This window comes from Ipomoea nil, unplaced genomic scaffold, assembly GCF_001879475.1.
Source record: "Ipomoea nil cultivar Tokyo-kokei standard unplaced genomic scaffold, Asagao_1.1 scaffold1407, whole genome shotgun sequence".
NCBI lineage: Eukaryota > Viridiplantae > Streptophyta > Magnoliopsida > Solanales > Convolvulaceae > Ipomoea > Ipomoea nil.
The window spans coordinates 6,392,070-6,407,035 of NW_017617835.1; the positions used below are offsets into that span (position 1 = coordinate 6,392,070).

Genomic DNA, 14,966 nt, shown 5'->3' on the forward strand with positions numbered 1-14,966 from the left:
ACTCCAGTCGATATGTCCCCGGCTGTATGATAGCGCTGATGATGTACGGCCCTTCCCAATTTTGAGCTAGCTTCCCTCCTTCCAAAGGTTGACTGGCCTCCCTTCGTCGTAGAACGTAGTCTCCCACCTGAAAGTAACGAGGGTTGACCCGGACGTCCTTTGAACTCTTGACTCGCTTTTGATACTCGGCCATACGCCGAGCGGCTAGCTCTCTCTTCTCTTCAATCCCATCGAGATCCACGACCATCGCATGTTCGTTCTCCTCCGCGTTATAAGTTCTCTCTCGATCGGTCGGGATCCAAGCCTTGATCGGGAGTCGGGCTTCTGCTCCATAAACCAGGGCGAAAGGGGTCTCCAAGGTAGCCTCTCTCGGGGTCGTCCGATAAGTCCATAATACATATGGCAACTCATCGGCCCAACTACGACCGGCCGAGTGTAGCTTCTTTTTTAGACCTTCGAAAATCGTCCGGTTAGCATTTTCAACCTGCCCATTCCCCTGCGGGTAAGCCACCGACGACCGGACGTGAGTCGTCCCGATAGTGGCCAAGAAGTTTTGGAAATACTGGCTTACAAATTGGCGGCCATTGTCGCTAATGAGATGCACGGGCACACCAAAGCGGGAAATCACATTACGCTAAAGGAACCGAGCATACTGCTGAGAGGTGATCGTGGCTAAGGGCTCGGCTTCTATCCACTTGGAGAAGTAATCGATGGCGACAATTACGAACTTTCTCCGACCAGAGAGCTGAGGGAAGGGGCCCAAGATGTCTACCCCCCACCTAGCAAAGGGAATTGCAGTCGTGACCGGTTGATAGAAGGTTGCCGGTCGTCCAGGCATCCGGGCAAACAGTTGGCACGTCTCACATTCCCGAGCTAACTTTTCGCAGTCTAGCTGGAGGGACGGCCAATAGTACCCGATCAGCATGATACGACGGGCTAGCGATCGGCCTCCTTGATGTGAAGAACATATTCCCGAATGCAATTCCTTCATAACTAAATCGGCCTCAAATGCGGTCAAACAACGCATAAGAGGGCCTCCGTACGATCGCCGGTAAAGATGACCGTCCAAGACTTGGAACCTCGGGGCTCTAAGCATGGCTTTCCGAGCACGTTGGGGGTCGTCCGGAAGTCGACCGTGCTCGAGGAACTCCTTCAGATCGGTGATCCAACTGTCTTCTACCGGTTGGATTGGATTGACCGGTAAGCGATGGATGCTATGTCTCGGGATCACCAGAATCCGAGCTATCTTTGACATGTGTTCCGGGGCGTCTTGAGCCAACTTAGACAAGATGTCCGCGTCGGCATTATCCAATCGGGATATATGCTGGACGGTATACCCCCGAAACTGAGCAAGCTTCTCCATGGCTAGGTCTCGGTATAGTTGCAGACGCTCACCATTGACTTCATAGTCCCCGAGAACCTACCCGACCACGAGCGCGGAATCTGTTTGAGCACGAATGTATTCAGCCCCCAAGTCCCGAGCGCACTGTAAGCCATTGACAAAGGCTTCGTACTCGGCTTCATTGTTAGTCGGATGGAACTGATACATAAGAGCAAAATAAACTTTAAATCCTTCCGGGCTCGTGACCACCACTCCTCCTCCTGCTCCTTTCTTGCTACTCGACCCGTCAGTAGCCAACGACCACCACTCAGTCTCGGGATCCGCAACCTCAGGGGGTCGGGTATCCCGGGCGCTGCACTCGACCAAGAAATCAGCAAGGGCTTGACCTTTAATGGCTGGTCTTGGTCGGTATTCGATCGCGTACTGGGTCAGCATTAACGCCCACTTGACTAGGCGACCGGATGATGAAGCAGTTCGGAGGACTGGGCCGATCGGCTGATCGGTCAACACGCGAATTGCTCGACCTTGGAAGTAGGGAGCCAACTTCTTCGCGGCAATGTACAAGGCGTAAACGACATTTTCTAACCGGGAGTACCGGAGCTCGGGACCATGTAGCGCGTGGCTTACATAGTACACCGGTCGCTGGACCCCTTCTGGATCGGTTCGGCACAATACTGCGCTTACTGCACGATCGGAGACGGCGAGGTACACGTCTAGCTCTTCTCCGAGCTCGGGGTTTGAGAGCACGATTGGTGACATGAGATACTCCTTCAGCTCATCAAAAGCCGCTCGGCATTCTTCGTCCCAGACGAATCCATTAACTTTCCGCAATACCTTGAAGAAAGGTAAAGCGCGCTCGGCTAACTTAGAGAGGAACCGGCTGAGAGCTGCCAACGGACCGGTCAATTGCTGGACCTCCCGAACGGTAGAAGGTGGTTGCATGTCCAGAATCGCTTTTACTTTGGCCGGGTTGGGCTCGATTCCCCTCTTGGTCATCATGTAGCCGAGGAACTTGCCGGTCTGAACCGCAAATGTGCACTTGGTCGGGTTCAGCCGCAACTGGTACTTCCTCATGATCTGGAAGCACTCCCTGAGATCCCGAGTGTGGTCGGATCGGTCTCGACTCTTGACCAACATATCATCAATGTAGGCCTCCATCGTTCGGCCTAGTAGATCAGCGAAGAGCATATTGACCATCCTCTGATAAGTCGCTCCCGCGTTGCGAAGGCCGAACGGCATCACTCGGTAGCAATACAGCCCGTCCGGGGTCACGAAGGCTGTCTTGCTCTCATCTTCATGGTGCATCATTATCTGATGATATCCTTTGAATGCATCCATGAAGCTCATCAACTCGGCCCCGGCCATCTCGTCGACCATCTGATGGATACTCGGTAAAGGATACGGGTCGAGCGGACAGGCCTTGTTGAGGTCGGTGAAGTCTATGCACATCCTCCAAGCTGGGGGTTTCGGAACAAGAACAATGTTGGCCACCCACTCGGGATAGATCACCGGCCGGATGTGCTCGATCGCCGCCATCTTCTTGACTTCTTCCCTGACAAACTCGCGGTGATCGGAAGAAAGGTGCCGGGTCTTCTGTACGACCGGCTTTGCTGCGGGATCGACGGCTAGCTTGTGACAAATTACCGATCGATCGATCCCGGGCATGTCTTCGGGCCCCCACGCGAAGATATCGGCATACTCCCGGAGTATGGCCAAGATTTCTGCTCGTAGCTCGGGGGTGAGGGCCCGGCCAATTTTGATCTTCCTGTCCGGTCGGTCCTCGAACAGGGGAACTTCTTCGATTTCCTCGGAAGGCTCGGGTTGTTCCTTCCGGTCTTTAGCCTCTTCTTTGGCTATGGTGTTCACCCGGGAAGACTGACCGGAGTCGCGTCTGTTGACGGCTCGAGTGTAACACTTCCGGGCGGATTGGACGTCGCCGCGGACTACGCCGACCCCATTGGGGGTGGGGAATTTCATGCACAAGTGGGGCATAGAAATTATTCCACCGATCTTCATAATGGCGGGTCGGCCCAAGATAATGTTGTGGACGCAATGGAGGTTGACCACAACGAACTCTAGCTCCGTCTTGATCGACTTTGGGGATGTGCCGATCTCAACCGGGAGCGTTATTTTTCCCTCGGGGTACACAAGAGCCCGGTAAAACACGACAGTGGTACACCGACCGGAGTCAGCTCCTTCCTGTCAAGTCCAAGTTTCTCGAACACGTCCAAATAAAGGACGTTCACACTGCTGCCAGTGTCCACCATAACCCTCTGGACATCCGTCCCTTTCACATCAATCGTGACCACGAGCGCCTCCATGCCATGGTCACCGCTGCTGGGTTGATCTTCGAGGGTGAAGGTTATGGGCTCCATCTTTTGCCTCTTCCCGGTCTCCCGAGAATCCACTATGGCGACCGGGCAATTACTCCTCGGTCGGGAAGCGTCTTCCAATCCACCAAAAATGACGTGGATGGTCGGCTTTCCTGCTGGTCGGCCGCTAGACGGAGGGTCAGGGTCCCGTCGGTCATCACGACGATCGTCTCTTCGGTCCTGACCTGATCGATCGGAGCGTCCATCACGATCAGAGCGATCGGAGCGATGATGGGAACGCCGGTAATCTCTCCGATCGGTATTCCTCTTGGTGTCCACTCTCTTCCCCACACACTTGTCCAATTTCCCAAGATTGAGCAAATCCTCCAACAGTTGGCGCAAGTGGGTACACTCCTCAGTGTCATGCCCGGCACATCGATGGTAAGCGCAATGCTTACTCTTGTCAGGGCCGTCTCGATCGGGATGGGGGAGTTTGATGAGATTGCAGGACTGAGCGTACTGCATGGCATCCGCTGCGGATCGGTTCAAGGCCGTAAACTCACCAGGCCTGGTGCGGGATCGGGGATGGTCATCACCCGATCGGTGTTCCGCCCGGCCGGCCGGTTTACGGGACGAAGACCCGACCTCCTGCGAGCGCTTTACGGCATTCGCCTCGCCGGCGTTGACATAATCTGTGACCCTTCGAAGGGCCTCCTCATAAGTGGCCGGGGGGTGGAGAATGAAATCTTGATACAAATAACCCGCCCGGAGGGAGATGTGTAGCATGTGGGTGGCGGTCGCATCATCCATGGGCTCGACCTCCCCGACCGCCGCCTTCCATTTGACAAGGAAATCGGTCAAGCTCTGCCCTTCAAGCTGCTTGGCCTTCTCCAGGTACATATATGACTTCTTCACCACCTTGGAGGTGATGAACTTCCTCACGAACTTGATCGCCAAGGTATCAAAATTGTCGATTGAGCCCGGCTGCAACGTTCGGAACCATTCCGCCGCTCGACCGGTAAGCGTGGAATAAAAAGTCCTACACATTACGGCGTCTGATACGCCCTTCAGCATCATATTGCCGTAGAAGTCATTGACATGGACCTCAGGGTCCGTACGGCCATCATAACTTTTCTCCTCGGAGACCTTTAAGTCAAACGGGTAAGGCTGAGCCATCACTGCCGCCGTAAAGGGTGTCCGGAGTAAGGTCGATTGGTCGACCGGGGGTGTTGCAGGGTGCGCGTTTCTGAATTGCGCAAATTCCGCCTGGAGGTTGTAGAGCAATCCTCGGGTCTCGTTGAGCTCGGCGGCTTGGGCAGCTTGGGCTGCGTCCCGAGCGCGTCGTCGTCGATGAGATCTCGACCCGCTATGCCCGGATGAAGCCTCCTGGCTGGCTTCCTGCATCTGTACATCTTCCGGCTGGCGGTTCGGGTCTTGGGGCCCCAAACGCTGCCGCATCTCTGGTCGAAGACGATCAAAAGCTACCGCTCGGGCAACTTCTTCGGGGTCCTCCTCTCGGGTGGGAACCTCGGCTACTTGCTGGGCCTGCCGTGGTGCCTCCATCGCATTAGCACCCCCCGACCCCAACCGCGAACGAGCCGAGCGTCGAGCCCGGGAAGCGGGCTGATGCTGCGGCTCTACTTGTGCGGCCGGGTAGACTGGAGGGGCGGCGGCTGGAGCCGTGTACGCAGGCGTGTATGGTGAATAGCCAACCGGGGGCGTGTAATACATCGGTTGGCCAGGCCAATACCCGTACGGCTGAGGTGGGACCGGGTATGGATATTGGCCGGGATACATCATCGGCTGTTGCGGATATGGCTGACCGGGTGTTGGGTACCCCAGTTGAATGTAGTTCACCGGCTGTTGGGCGGCCGGGTATGTGTTGGATGGATGTGGTGGTGAGAGATTGAGGTTGAGATCCATCGTCTGACCTTGTTGTTGTGTCGCCTGGTGGTCGGATGAGCTTGCTGCATCCGCCTGGTCGTCGGCAAAGAGGTTTTGTGCCCACGGATACATTGTTGATGAATGACCGGGTGCTCGTCAAGACGTTTGCTTTGTTGCACGGGTCCCCACGGACGGCGCCAAAATGATACTGCTAATTACCACGTAAGCAATAATTAAGCAAATACGAGACCAATTAAAGCAAGTAAATATCTTTATTGATCCCGGTGAAGGCCCTAAGTACAATCTACTTGGTTGCTCTGAGTACCGACTGACTGCGGTCGGGATTCTCTAACAACAGCCTATCGATCGTCCAAAAGTCCCTCACACTGTAGCTACTGTGGGTATTTATAGCCGCTGCGCCGGAGACACAAATCTGGTCGTTCGGCATGCTCTCCACGTAGCCACCACGTGTCATCCTCCCGGGTGCCCTGTCTGTCGTCGCAAGGAGCCGCCACGTGTCCTTTGTCAGCTCTTTCGCCAAAGGGCTACCGCTCGGTGGTCGACACTGCCGCTCGGGCAACTCCCGGTCGGACCCCGACCGGATTCTTCACAAAAAGTCCGACCTGTTACCTGCAAAGACAAGAAGAAAAGACAAAGGCACACCAACTGGGAAAAAATTATGTCGGTCAGAATATTCCCTACCAATCTCGATTACCATTTCAAATAAATGGTACTAAGTTTGATTCTTGTGATAGGGGCTTAGATTCTTTGAATAATCACGAGTATTTAAAAAAAAAAAAAAAAAAAAAAAAAAAACTCAATTAACACCAACAAGCTGTCAAAAGTCGTCGTTTATGTAACTTCCGGGTCCCGGTTCCCAACCACAGGCAGTGGCAGTGTGGCACAGCCACTCTTTCTTCCGTATACTATACGGTGTAATATAAAGAGTATATATAATATATAAGCGCGCCTCAATTCTCATCTCCGGCTGTCTCTCTATCTCCTTTTCAAGTACTGTAGTTATTCATTCTTTTCTGATCTTCAAATCAAATCTACAATGCAATGATAGATGGGTAAGGCCAGCAGATGGTTTCGGTCGCTTTTAGGCTCCAAAAAGTCGTCTTCCAGATCCTCGCCGTCTACTAAGGAGAAGAAAAACAACGCCAACTCCACTCTCTCTGCTAAGTCTTCCAATACCTTCGGCAAGAACATCGGTGGGGTCTCCCAAGGGACCCACTGCTACGGAACTGATGGCGCCTCGCCCAACCCGCACCCCGAAGCTACTTTAGACGCCAACAAGCATGCGATAGCGGTTGCTGCTGCCACTGCGGCGGTGGCGGAGGCTGCTCTTGCGGCGGCTCAAGCTGCTGCGGAGGTTGTGAGGTTGACCAGTGGGAATAGGGCCACCCCAAGCAGCAGCTCTGATCGCCGCCTTGAATGGGCTGCAGTTAAGATACAGTCCGAGTTTCGAGCTTATCTGGTACGCAATCGCAATGCGGTTACAATTAATATTAATATGCTTCTTCTAATTCAAGTAAAAAACGTAACTTTCCACCCAAGTTTTTATCTTTTATGGTCGATTCCCCTTTCCCCTATGAAAAGATTTGATTTTTAGCATTATGCGTTATATAATGATCGAGAGCTTCTTGTTAGTTGTTAGTATATCCAGTCTCCTTGGTGTAGGGGGAGAGGGTGTGAGTATTTTCTTTGGGGGGCGGTGAGAAGCCGGCCGTAGGGCGGGGGTGGGTGGACAGGGCTTGGGGACAAGTGGTATGATCAATTGCAATCACAACGCGAAATAATTTTCGATCCTCTTATCTCCACCATTGCTCTTTGTCGTTACATCACTATCCTTGTGGGGTTCTGCATCACATCAATGCCCCATATGTTTCAATGTTCCATGGAGGCTAATTCTTGCTTGCTCGATTCACCATTATTATTATTTTCCTGGATTTTACTTCTTCAATTGGCAGTCTGCTCTCAAGTCTGGCTTTTTGACCACTTGACATGGTTTAGTGCATTGTCTCAAGTGTGTAGAGAGTACTACTGGGTACTCTCATTGCATGCCCCTGTCTCTTTCATGTTTTGGGTGTACTCTAGTGCTAGCTCCAATTCAATTATTACAGCAAGGACATTTTGGGAAATGTACATTTTGTATATTGGCTGTCATTGTATACTATATTATTAATCAATGGTGTGAAAGATTGAAAGGAAGATCTTTATTGTAGACAATATATCTTGATGGGTACATCACATGTGTGGTTGAAGCTCATCAGTCATCAGACCCCATTTCAACAGAATTCAATCTTCATCTTCATTTTTTTAATAGCACTAGACATACTTTTGGACTTGTGCATCATGTCAAATTAAAGCCTGTTAGACAATTCAACTTTTAGGGTTTATGGTCACGGAGCCGTAGCTGGACATTTAACCAATTACACGAGTTCTAGATTAGTTAGTTGATGGCTTTTTATTCTCATAATCCAGAGTATAGTACGTAGTTGCTAACTGATTTATAGAGAGAGAATCTACTCCCACCACTTAGTTGGAACTTGGAATGCTAATGTTAGTTTATGGTTGCTTGTACCTAAGCTACTAAATTACTTGCTTGCAGCTGTGAAAATTTGTGGGCTTAGCAATTGATTAATTGATGCAGCAAATGTTAATAGTAGGTGGTTGAGTAGGTCATCATTTTTTCACATTAGTTTTTTCAAGCATGATGTGCAGTTTCCTGCTATTCTGGTAATTGTTTTCTACTTGGTATATTTCCTATGGCCCTACTGCTTCCTTTATTTTGACATCCTAGCTTTAGTCTGCTTCCATATTCCATAATGGTTTGTAATTAGGCTTTCAAGGGCGGCCAGCCTTCCACCATTAAGGGTTCTGAGTTAAATATGACAGCATGAAACCATTTGGCCATTATTTATCTAAGGGCATTTGTAGGCTAGGAGGGCACTGAGAGCATTAAAAGGACTGGTGAAACTTCAAGCTCTAGTGCGAGGTCGCATAGTCCGGAAGCAAAGTGCAGATATGCTCCGTCGCATGCAAGCAATGGCTCGAATACAGGCTCGCGCCTGTGCAAATCGATCTGTGGTATCTGAATACTCTCATTCTGGTATTAAAGCCTCAAAGATCCATTGCCAAGTAAGTACATGCATGGTGTGTCAATGGCCACACAATCTTGAGGGCATTGCATTGTTTTGCAAGTAGTAACTATACTTTGTTACCAATTATCTGCAGGGTATTTCATCATCTCTTAATAAATATGACTCTCAACTGCGTTACTCGAGTAATAATCATGGAACAAACCAAAAGGTAGTCATCCTCTGTTAAAATTTGATCTGTAATATGAATCTTTTTGTTGTGTCCTTAAAAAAAAAGTGATGTGTGGTCCGTGTGGACGGACTATGGAGGCAATTCTGAAGTCATGGCATCAACATTGATTTGAGCTTTATTTTCATCTGTGTATCCTTCAACCCCAAATTAATCCTTCACTCATAGTTTCCCAAGTCAATCATTGGATAAAAGCTAACATTTTATTTTATTTTTTGCTTTAATTTTACATGATTAATTTTTTTTTCAAATTTTTATTAGTAATTTGATAATTTGGTTTGATGAATTAATGCATATTGATGACATTTATGTTGGTGTTAATGCAGAGATTTTACTCAAAATCAAACAAAAATGAGACCATGAGCAGGGGAAGAATGGATTTAGGGTCAAAGTGGCTAGATCGGTGGATGGAAGATTACGCGAGGAACAATTATGCAGATTCCAATCTTAATATGGGAGGTGATGATGATGAGAAGACTGACAAGATACTGGAGATAGACACTTGGAAGCCTCGTGTAAACCCCAAAGGGAGTGAAAGAACCTCTCATAGTTCAGCATGGAATGACAATGGTGTAGGATTTAGAACCTTAAATTCTATGTCGTCAAGGCATTCAAGTAATATGAAGAAGCCAAATGTTAGTCTATCATCAGGAGAAGTCTCATCTTCACAATCAGTAAAGTTTGGGAAAGAAATGGATCAGGAAGGCAAGTGGATGGTTGAGCACAGCCCAGGTATCCGTTCTTCTTCTTCTAAACCTGGGAGTAGTAGCAGAAGTCAAAGGGGACCCTTTACTCCTAACAGGAGCGAGTGCACTCGAAGCTTGTTCAGTGACTTCCCGAACTACATGGCTAATACAGAGTCTTCATCGGCTAAAGTTAGGTCCCATAGTGCACCGAGGCAAAGAATGCAGCTGAAGTGGATTAATGGTCTTTATGATACAGACACAAATTCAGAGAAGAGCTGGAGTTTACGTGGTAGCTTCAGGGGCAAAGCATACACAGGGTCTGGACGCATATGATGCATGGATCGGAAGATGATAGTCCATAATTGAGAACGAATTGAACAATAAATTAAAGCTGTCTGGTACACTCAAAAAACTTGTCCACATTACATGCATTCTTATGTGTATTCATTCTGTAAAGTGAGAAAAATACTTGTCGGAATGTTGTTTAATGACTTGAGTGGAAATGTTAGTTTTTGGCTACTGACTTGACTGTTACGTTGCTTGTAAAAAATGTTTGATTATGGCACATGCATGCATGCATGCAAAATGGAATTGTAGGCCAGCCGGGTGTAGGAAATGATTTTGCACGCAGCACATTAATTTTGTATTGTTAACAATACATACGTTGTTGTTGCAACTTGCAAGACAATTAACTTACATATGATTAATTGTTGGCATTAATTCATTAGGTAAGGATACAATAGTACAATACATATGATGATTTAATTAATTTGTATATATGTATTGGATCGATCTGGCCTGGGTACACATGCATACAGCGAGCAAAGTGGTTCTTGAAAGCATGCAATTAAGCAGCAGCTAGCTAGCCCCGCAATTCATGCATGTTGAAAGAAGCTAAGGAAGATGATTATATTGTTCATCCAATACTGCACCCAATGAATTGAAGGGAATGAAAAAATATATATAAATAATAATTAATAATATAACGGAATGGAAAAGATGGAAATTAATATATATAAAAGTATGGTAGTGGCTTGAATTGCTTACTATTCGCAGTCAGTGTTGGGATCAATTATGAAGCCAAGAGAGACACCGCAGAAGCCGGGGAGTGTGGCAATGGAAGTGGCGTTGGGGTTGTAAGTGGTGATGAGGTCCATGACGCATCTGCACACGATCTGGCGGTTGTCGGTGGAGTCAGCGAGGTTGCTGAGGCTGAGCATGGCGACGCAGCAAGGAGAACCAGGGATGGGGTCCGGCGATCCGTACATCACGAAGCTCGAACAAGCTGATACTAGTGCCTTCACCGTTGCACAGTCTATCCCTCCTTGCTGCTCTGACGACGATTCCACCCCAATTCTCCGCCTGCTTGTTGATAATAATATCACCATCATCATCACCGCCACTGAACCACAATATTTCAAACTCACTATCTCCTCCAATTTCACTATCTTCATTATATATTATTATTATTATTATTATTATTACAACATTATAATAATACAGGATATATATATATTATATATATACTGTTAATTGGAATAATAATATATATATATAATTATATATATTATACCTTTTTAGTCTCATCTATATTGCCATCCATATATATATGTAGCTACCTAGCTTCTTTATAGCTAGCTACCATGCATTATTATTGAATGTATAGTATGTGCCAAGTTTGGTTTACAATGTTGAGTGTGTGCCAAATTCATTCACTCTGCGTGATTAGATGATGCTCTCCATGCACGCCGCCTGCCCTACACCTACGTACGTACAAATACAAATTCAAGAATGTATTTTATATATTCAATTCCTAATTTTATGATTGTATTGTTTAATTTGAACCTAACGTATGAAGCCAAGGGGTTTGAGGCTGCCCTCCCATGCATGGGGCACCAAATTAAATTAAAGTTTGCCTCAAATTAATATTAGGGTGGATTTGAAATTTTAGAAAATGTTTTTCAAGAAAAATTATTTGTGGTATGGTGGTGATGGTACGGGTTAGTGGTGGTGTAGGGGGGTGATGATAATAATAATAATGTGAAAACTAACTTGAAAATAAATGAGCGAGAGAGAAGATAAATATAAAAAATAAGGAATTTAGAAAATATTTTTCAACAAAAAAATTTAATTAAGAAGACATTTTTCGCCAAATTAAACTAATTTTTTATCGACCAAATTGATTTTAACTTTAATTTTTTAATACCTAACCACGAAAAAGAAAACAAAAAAGACTTCTAAACGGGTTTGCAAACAAACCCTTAATTAATCTAATTTTTTTGAATGCTACTAGCTCTATTACATTGTAGTATCTGTTCATATACTTTCTCAACCTATTGAAACCCAAAAAGCTAATAACGCCTATTACATTGTAGTATCTGTTCATATACTTTCTCAACCTATTGAAACCCAAAGAGCTAATAACGCCTCCACTGAAGCTCGAATTCACAACCTTCCACATGAAAGTCCAACCCGGGTACCATTGGACCACATAGTCCTGGTCCTTAATTAATCTAATTGTTGTTTCACATATATATAGCGGTAGTTAGGTAGGCTTTAGTCAAAACTTTTCCTTGACTTGTTGGTACATTTTAGGTGTGTTTTCCACTAAATTATTCTTCATTCTATTCTACAGTTCTATGGTCAGTCGTCCATTGAAACAGCTCAAGGGTCTCTTTCATAACCAACTTGATCTGAGTTGCATTATCACCTCAACTAATTATGTACTACTCCCTGGTTTCTTGCATTGCTAGCTTGCAGATTTCATTTTGTTGGATGGGTAGAAAACTTTGTACTGAAATTGGGCAATATTATAATGTTTTTTCTCAGTATATATACACGACATCATCTATGCTACCCACAATAATAATACTTTATGATTTCTCAAGATTATTATGTTTTAATCATCCATGATTTAAGCTTAGCTCGGCTCTCTTTTTCAAAGTACTCATCACTATTTTAGTTTAATTAATACAATTTGGCTTGGACGTATACTTGCTCTCTCCAACTTGATTGCGACATATGATTATGATTATTACAATTAATTAATATACGGAGTATAAGTATATGTATATGCATGCAGATGGTGCATTTGTTGGTATACTATATACTAAACCGTATATTGTTAACTATTATTGGATTTATATATATATATAGAAGAACGCTCATATGTGATCATGTCATTAGGTGTGGCGGTGTGGTCGTATCTGTGTCGCTGAATCAGTTTAATCTAACGGCAGTGGCTAATTTTGAGGATTTTTGCGCGTTTTGGTAAGTGGGGGTGTTATGGTAATTACAGTGGTAATTTATAGCGGCCGGATTCTAGAATACACCAATAATATTGACAACATGCACCAATAGTGTAATAAAACACACCACAGTGAAACACACCAATAGCGTATTCCCGAACACTGTATGGTGTATTTATTCATATCTAATGACGCGTTTTTTATAAAAACTTGACCATATATATATATATAGAGGAGTGATCACATGTGGCCATGTTGTTAGGTGTGGTCATATGGTCAATTATAGACCATTAGATTAGATAGATCTAATGAATCATATTAATCAAGATTTTTCCAGTATTTTCGCGCACATTCTCCTACCCAGCGAACTGTAAGGGTAAACTTGTCATAAAACACCGGAATAAGGAAAATCACATTGTTGTGTGTTTTATTACACTATTGGTGCATGTTGTCAACACTGTTGGTGTATTCTGGAACTCGACCGCTATAAATGGCCACTGTAATTACCATAACACGGGAATACACCATTGGTGTATTTCACTGTGGTGTGTTTTATTACACTATTGGTGTATGTTGTCAACACTGTTGGTGTATTCTAGAACCCGCCCACTATAAATGGTCACTGTAATTACCATAACACCCCCACTTACTAAAACGCGCGAAAATCCTCATAATTACCACAGTCTTTAGATTAAACTGATTCAACAACACAGATACGACCACACGATCACACCTAATGACATGACCACATATGAGCGTTTTTCTATATATATATAAATAAATATAAACTCAGTTGGTTGCTATTGTCAGCACCTTTAATTTGTTCATACTCCGATCCAAAACACCACGCGTTCATGCTTTTAAAATTGGCCCGGGCAGCATATTATATTTTATAATTTCCAAACATTTAATCTTATAATAATATCAAGAAGTCAATTTCGGTGACAAGTTGTAACCCCGTCAATAATGTTGTATATTGCAACAGTCCAAGTTGCTGGACCGTACTAAAGAAACAAAATATATGAGAAAATAATCAATCCACAGTCCCGCATCAATATACAAATGCTATTAACCATAGAAGCTAATTTTTTTAAATAAAATATTCCATATATCTTAGACTATACCCATTAATATTCTGTATCGGTTTTTTTTTTTTGTTTTTTTTGTTTTTTTTTTTTTTTTGTGTGTGTCAACCAAACATTGTGGTCTGAGTCTTTCTTTATCCGTTTAACCGTCCAGGTCCACCCGGTTCGCTCTGAGAGGCACAGAAGCTAGCCCAAAGGGGATCGTCACTAGTGGGAATCAAACCTGAGTTATCGGGAATTCTCCCCCACAAAGAGAGCTCATTTGCCACTTGAGCTACCCTATTATCGGAATCGTCACTAGTAGGGATCGTCACTAGTGGGATCGGTTTCTCTTATTAAAATATCCTAATTTATATGTCTTTCTAGTTTCTGCCAAATTTAAAATATCCTATGAATATGGCTGGAGCACATTACCAAGGCTAGTTATTTTACGCGTTTTGCTCGAATGGAATAATGCCTGATGATTATTTTTAATTAAATAAGTATTTCAAAGTATATCAATGTAATATTATATCGGGAATGTTCATGCATAGGTAAATAAATATTGAATTTGTTTATTTAAATTGGTAATTTAAAGTATATAAATGCGAGATAACATGTGAGAGATTGATTATATTGTTACTAAAATAAATGTTTGCAACTTTGTAATAACGCTAGTCTAAATACTTAGTCTAAAAACGATAGTCTAAATAAATACTACTTTTGGTTTAAACTTTTCTAATTCTTCTTAAGTCTCTTTTGGGTAGCATTATATTGTCGTTGTCTTCATCTTCAGTACATGTCATTTTTTTAATTTTTTTTTTTGTAGTGTGCCTTGTGCAATTGGGTTACGGGTGGTAGCATAGATGGATTCATCGTGCAATGAGATTATGGTGTGAGAAGCTTTAGATTTGTTTTGTTGTATATATGATGGGATCTTAGTTGTACTATTAACTCTTTAGCTTACAAGCACATATTAATATTTGGTAGTTGTAGTTTTTCCGCTACATGTTTAATGCGTTGTGAGATGTGTGTCATAATTTATCATGTGAAAGTATTGAACAAAATATTACTCCGTAATATTTATTATATTTGTA

At 44.7% G+C, this 14,966-nt stretch overlaps 2 protein-coding genes across 4 annotated transcripts; one reads left to right on the forward strand and one right to left on the reverse strand.

Moving 5' to 3' along the window:
- The first annotated feature begins 6,428 nt into the window (after positions 1-6,428).
- On the forward strand, positions 6,429-10,091 carry LOC109186564 (protein IQ-DOMAIN 14-like). 3 transcript variants are annotated; one of them, XM_019336599.1, is made up of 4 exons: positions 6,440-7,036; positions 8,482-8,682; positions 8,779-8,853; positions 9,198-10,091. In XM_019336599.1, the coding sequence occupies exons 1-4, from the start codon at positions 6,608-6,610 to the stop codon at positions 9,888-9,890; spliced, it is 1,398 nt and encodes a 465-aa protein (XP_019192144.1). In that variant the 5' UTR covers positions 6,440-6,607; the 3' UTR covers positions 9,891-10,091. The 3 variants fall into 3 exon arrangements, with proteins under 3 accessions (XP_019192146.1, XP_019192144.1, XP_019192145.1); XM_019336600.1 differs by having other exon boundaries at positions 6,444-7,018; XM_019336601.1 differs by lacking the exon at positions 8,779-8,853 and having other exon boundaries at positions 6,429-7,036.
- Positions 10,092-10,245: 154 nt separating this feature from the next.
- Positions 10,246-11,102, reverse strand: LOC109186565 (putative non-specific lipid-transfer protein 14). Its single transcript, XM_019336602.1, has 2 exons — positions 10,605-11,102; positions 10,246-10,483 (listed from the first exon to the last, which is right to left on the reverse strand). Exons 1-2 carry the CDS (start codon positions 11,009-11,011, stop codon positions 10,474-10,476), a joined length of 417 nt encoding a protein of 138 aa, XP_019192147.1. The 5' UTR covers positions 11,012-11,102; the 3' UTR covers positions 10,246-10,473.
- Positions 11,103-14,966: the final 3,864 nt, after the last annotated feature.

Excerpts from the sequence above, each read along its gene's own strand:
- LOC109186565 (XM_019336602.1), bottom strand. The coding sequence starts at position 11,011 with ATGAAGATAGTGAAATTGGAGGAGATAGTGAGTTTGAAATATTGTGGT.
- LOC109186564 (XM_019336599.1), top strand. The coding sequence starts at position 6,608 with ATGGGTAAGGCCAGCAGATGGTTTCGGTCGCTTTTAGGCTCCAAAAAG. Across the intron at positions 8,683-8,778 it reads CCTCAAAGATCCATTGCCAA|GGTATTTCATCATCTCTTAA; the intron begins GTAAGTACATGC and ends AATTATCTGCAG. Across the intron at positions 8,854-9,197 it reads ATCATGGAACAAACCAAAAG|AGATTTTACTCAAAATCAAA; the intron begins GTAGTCATCCTC and ends GTGTTAATGCAG.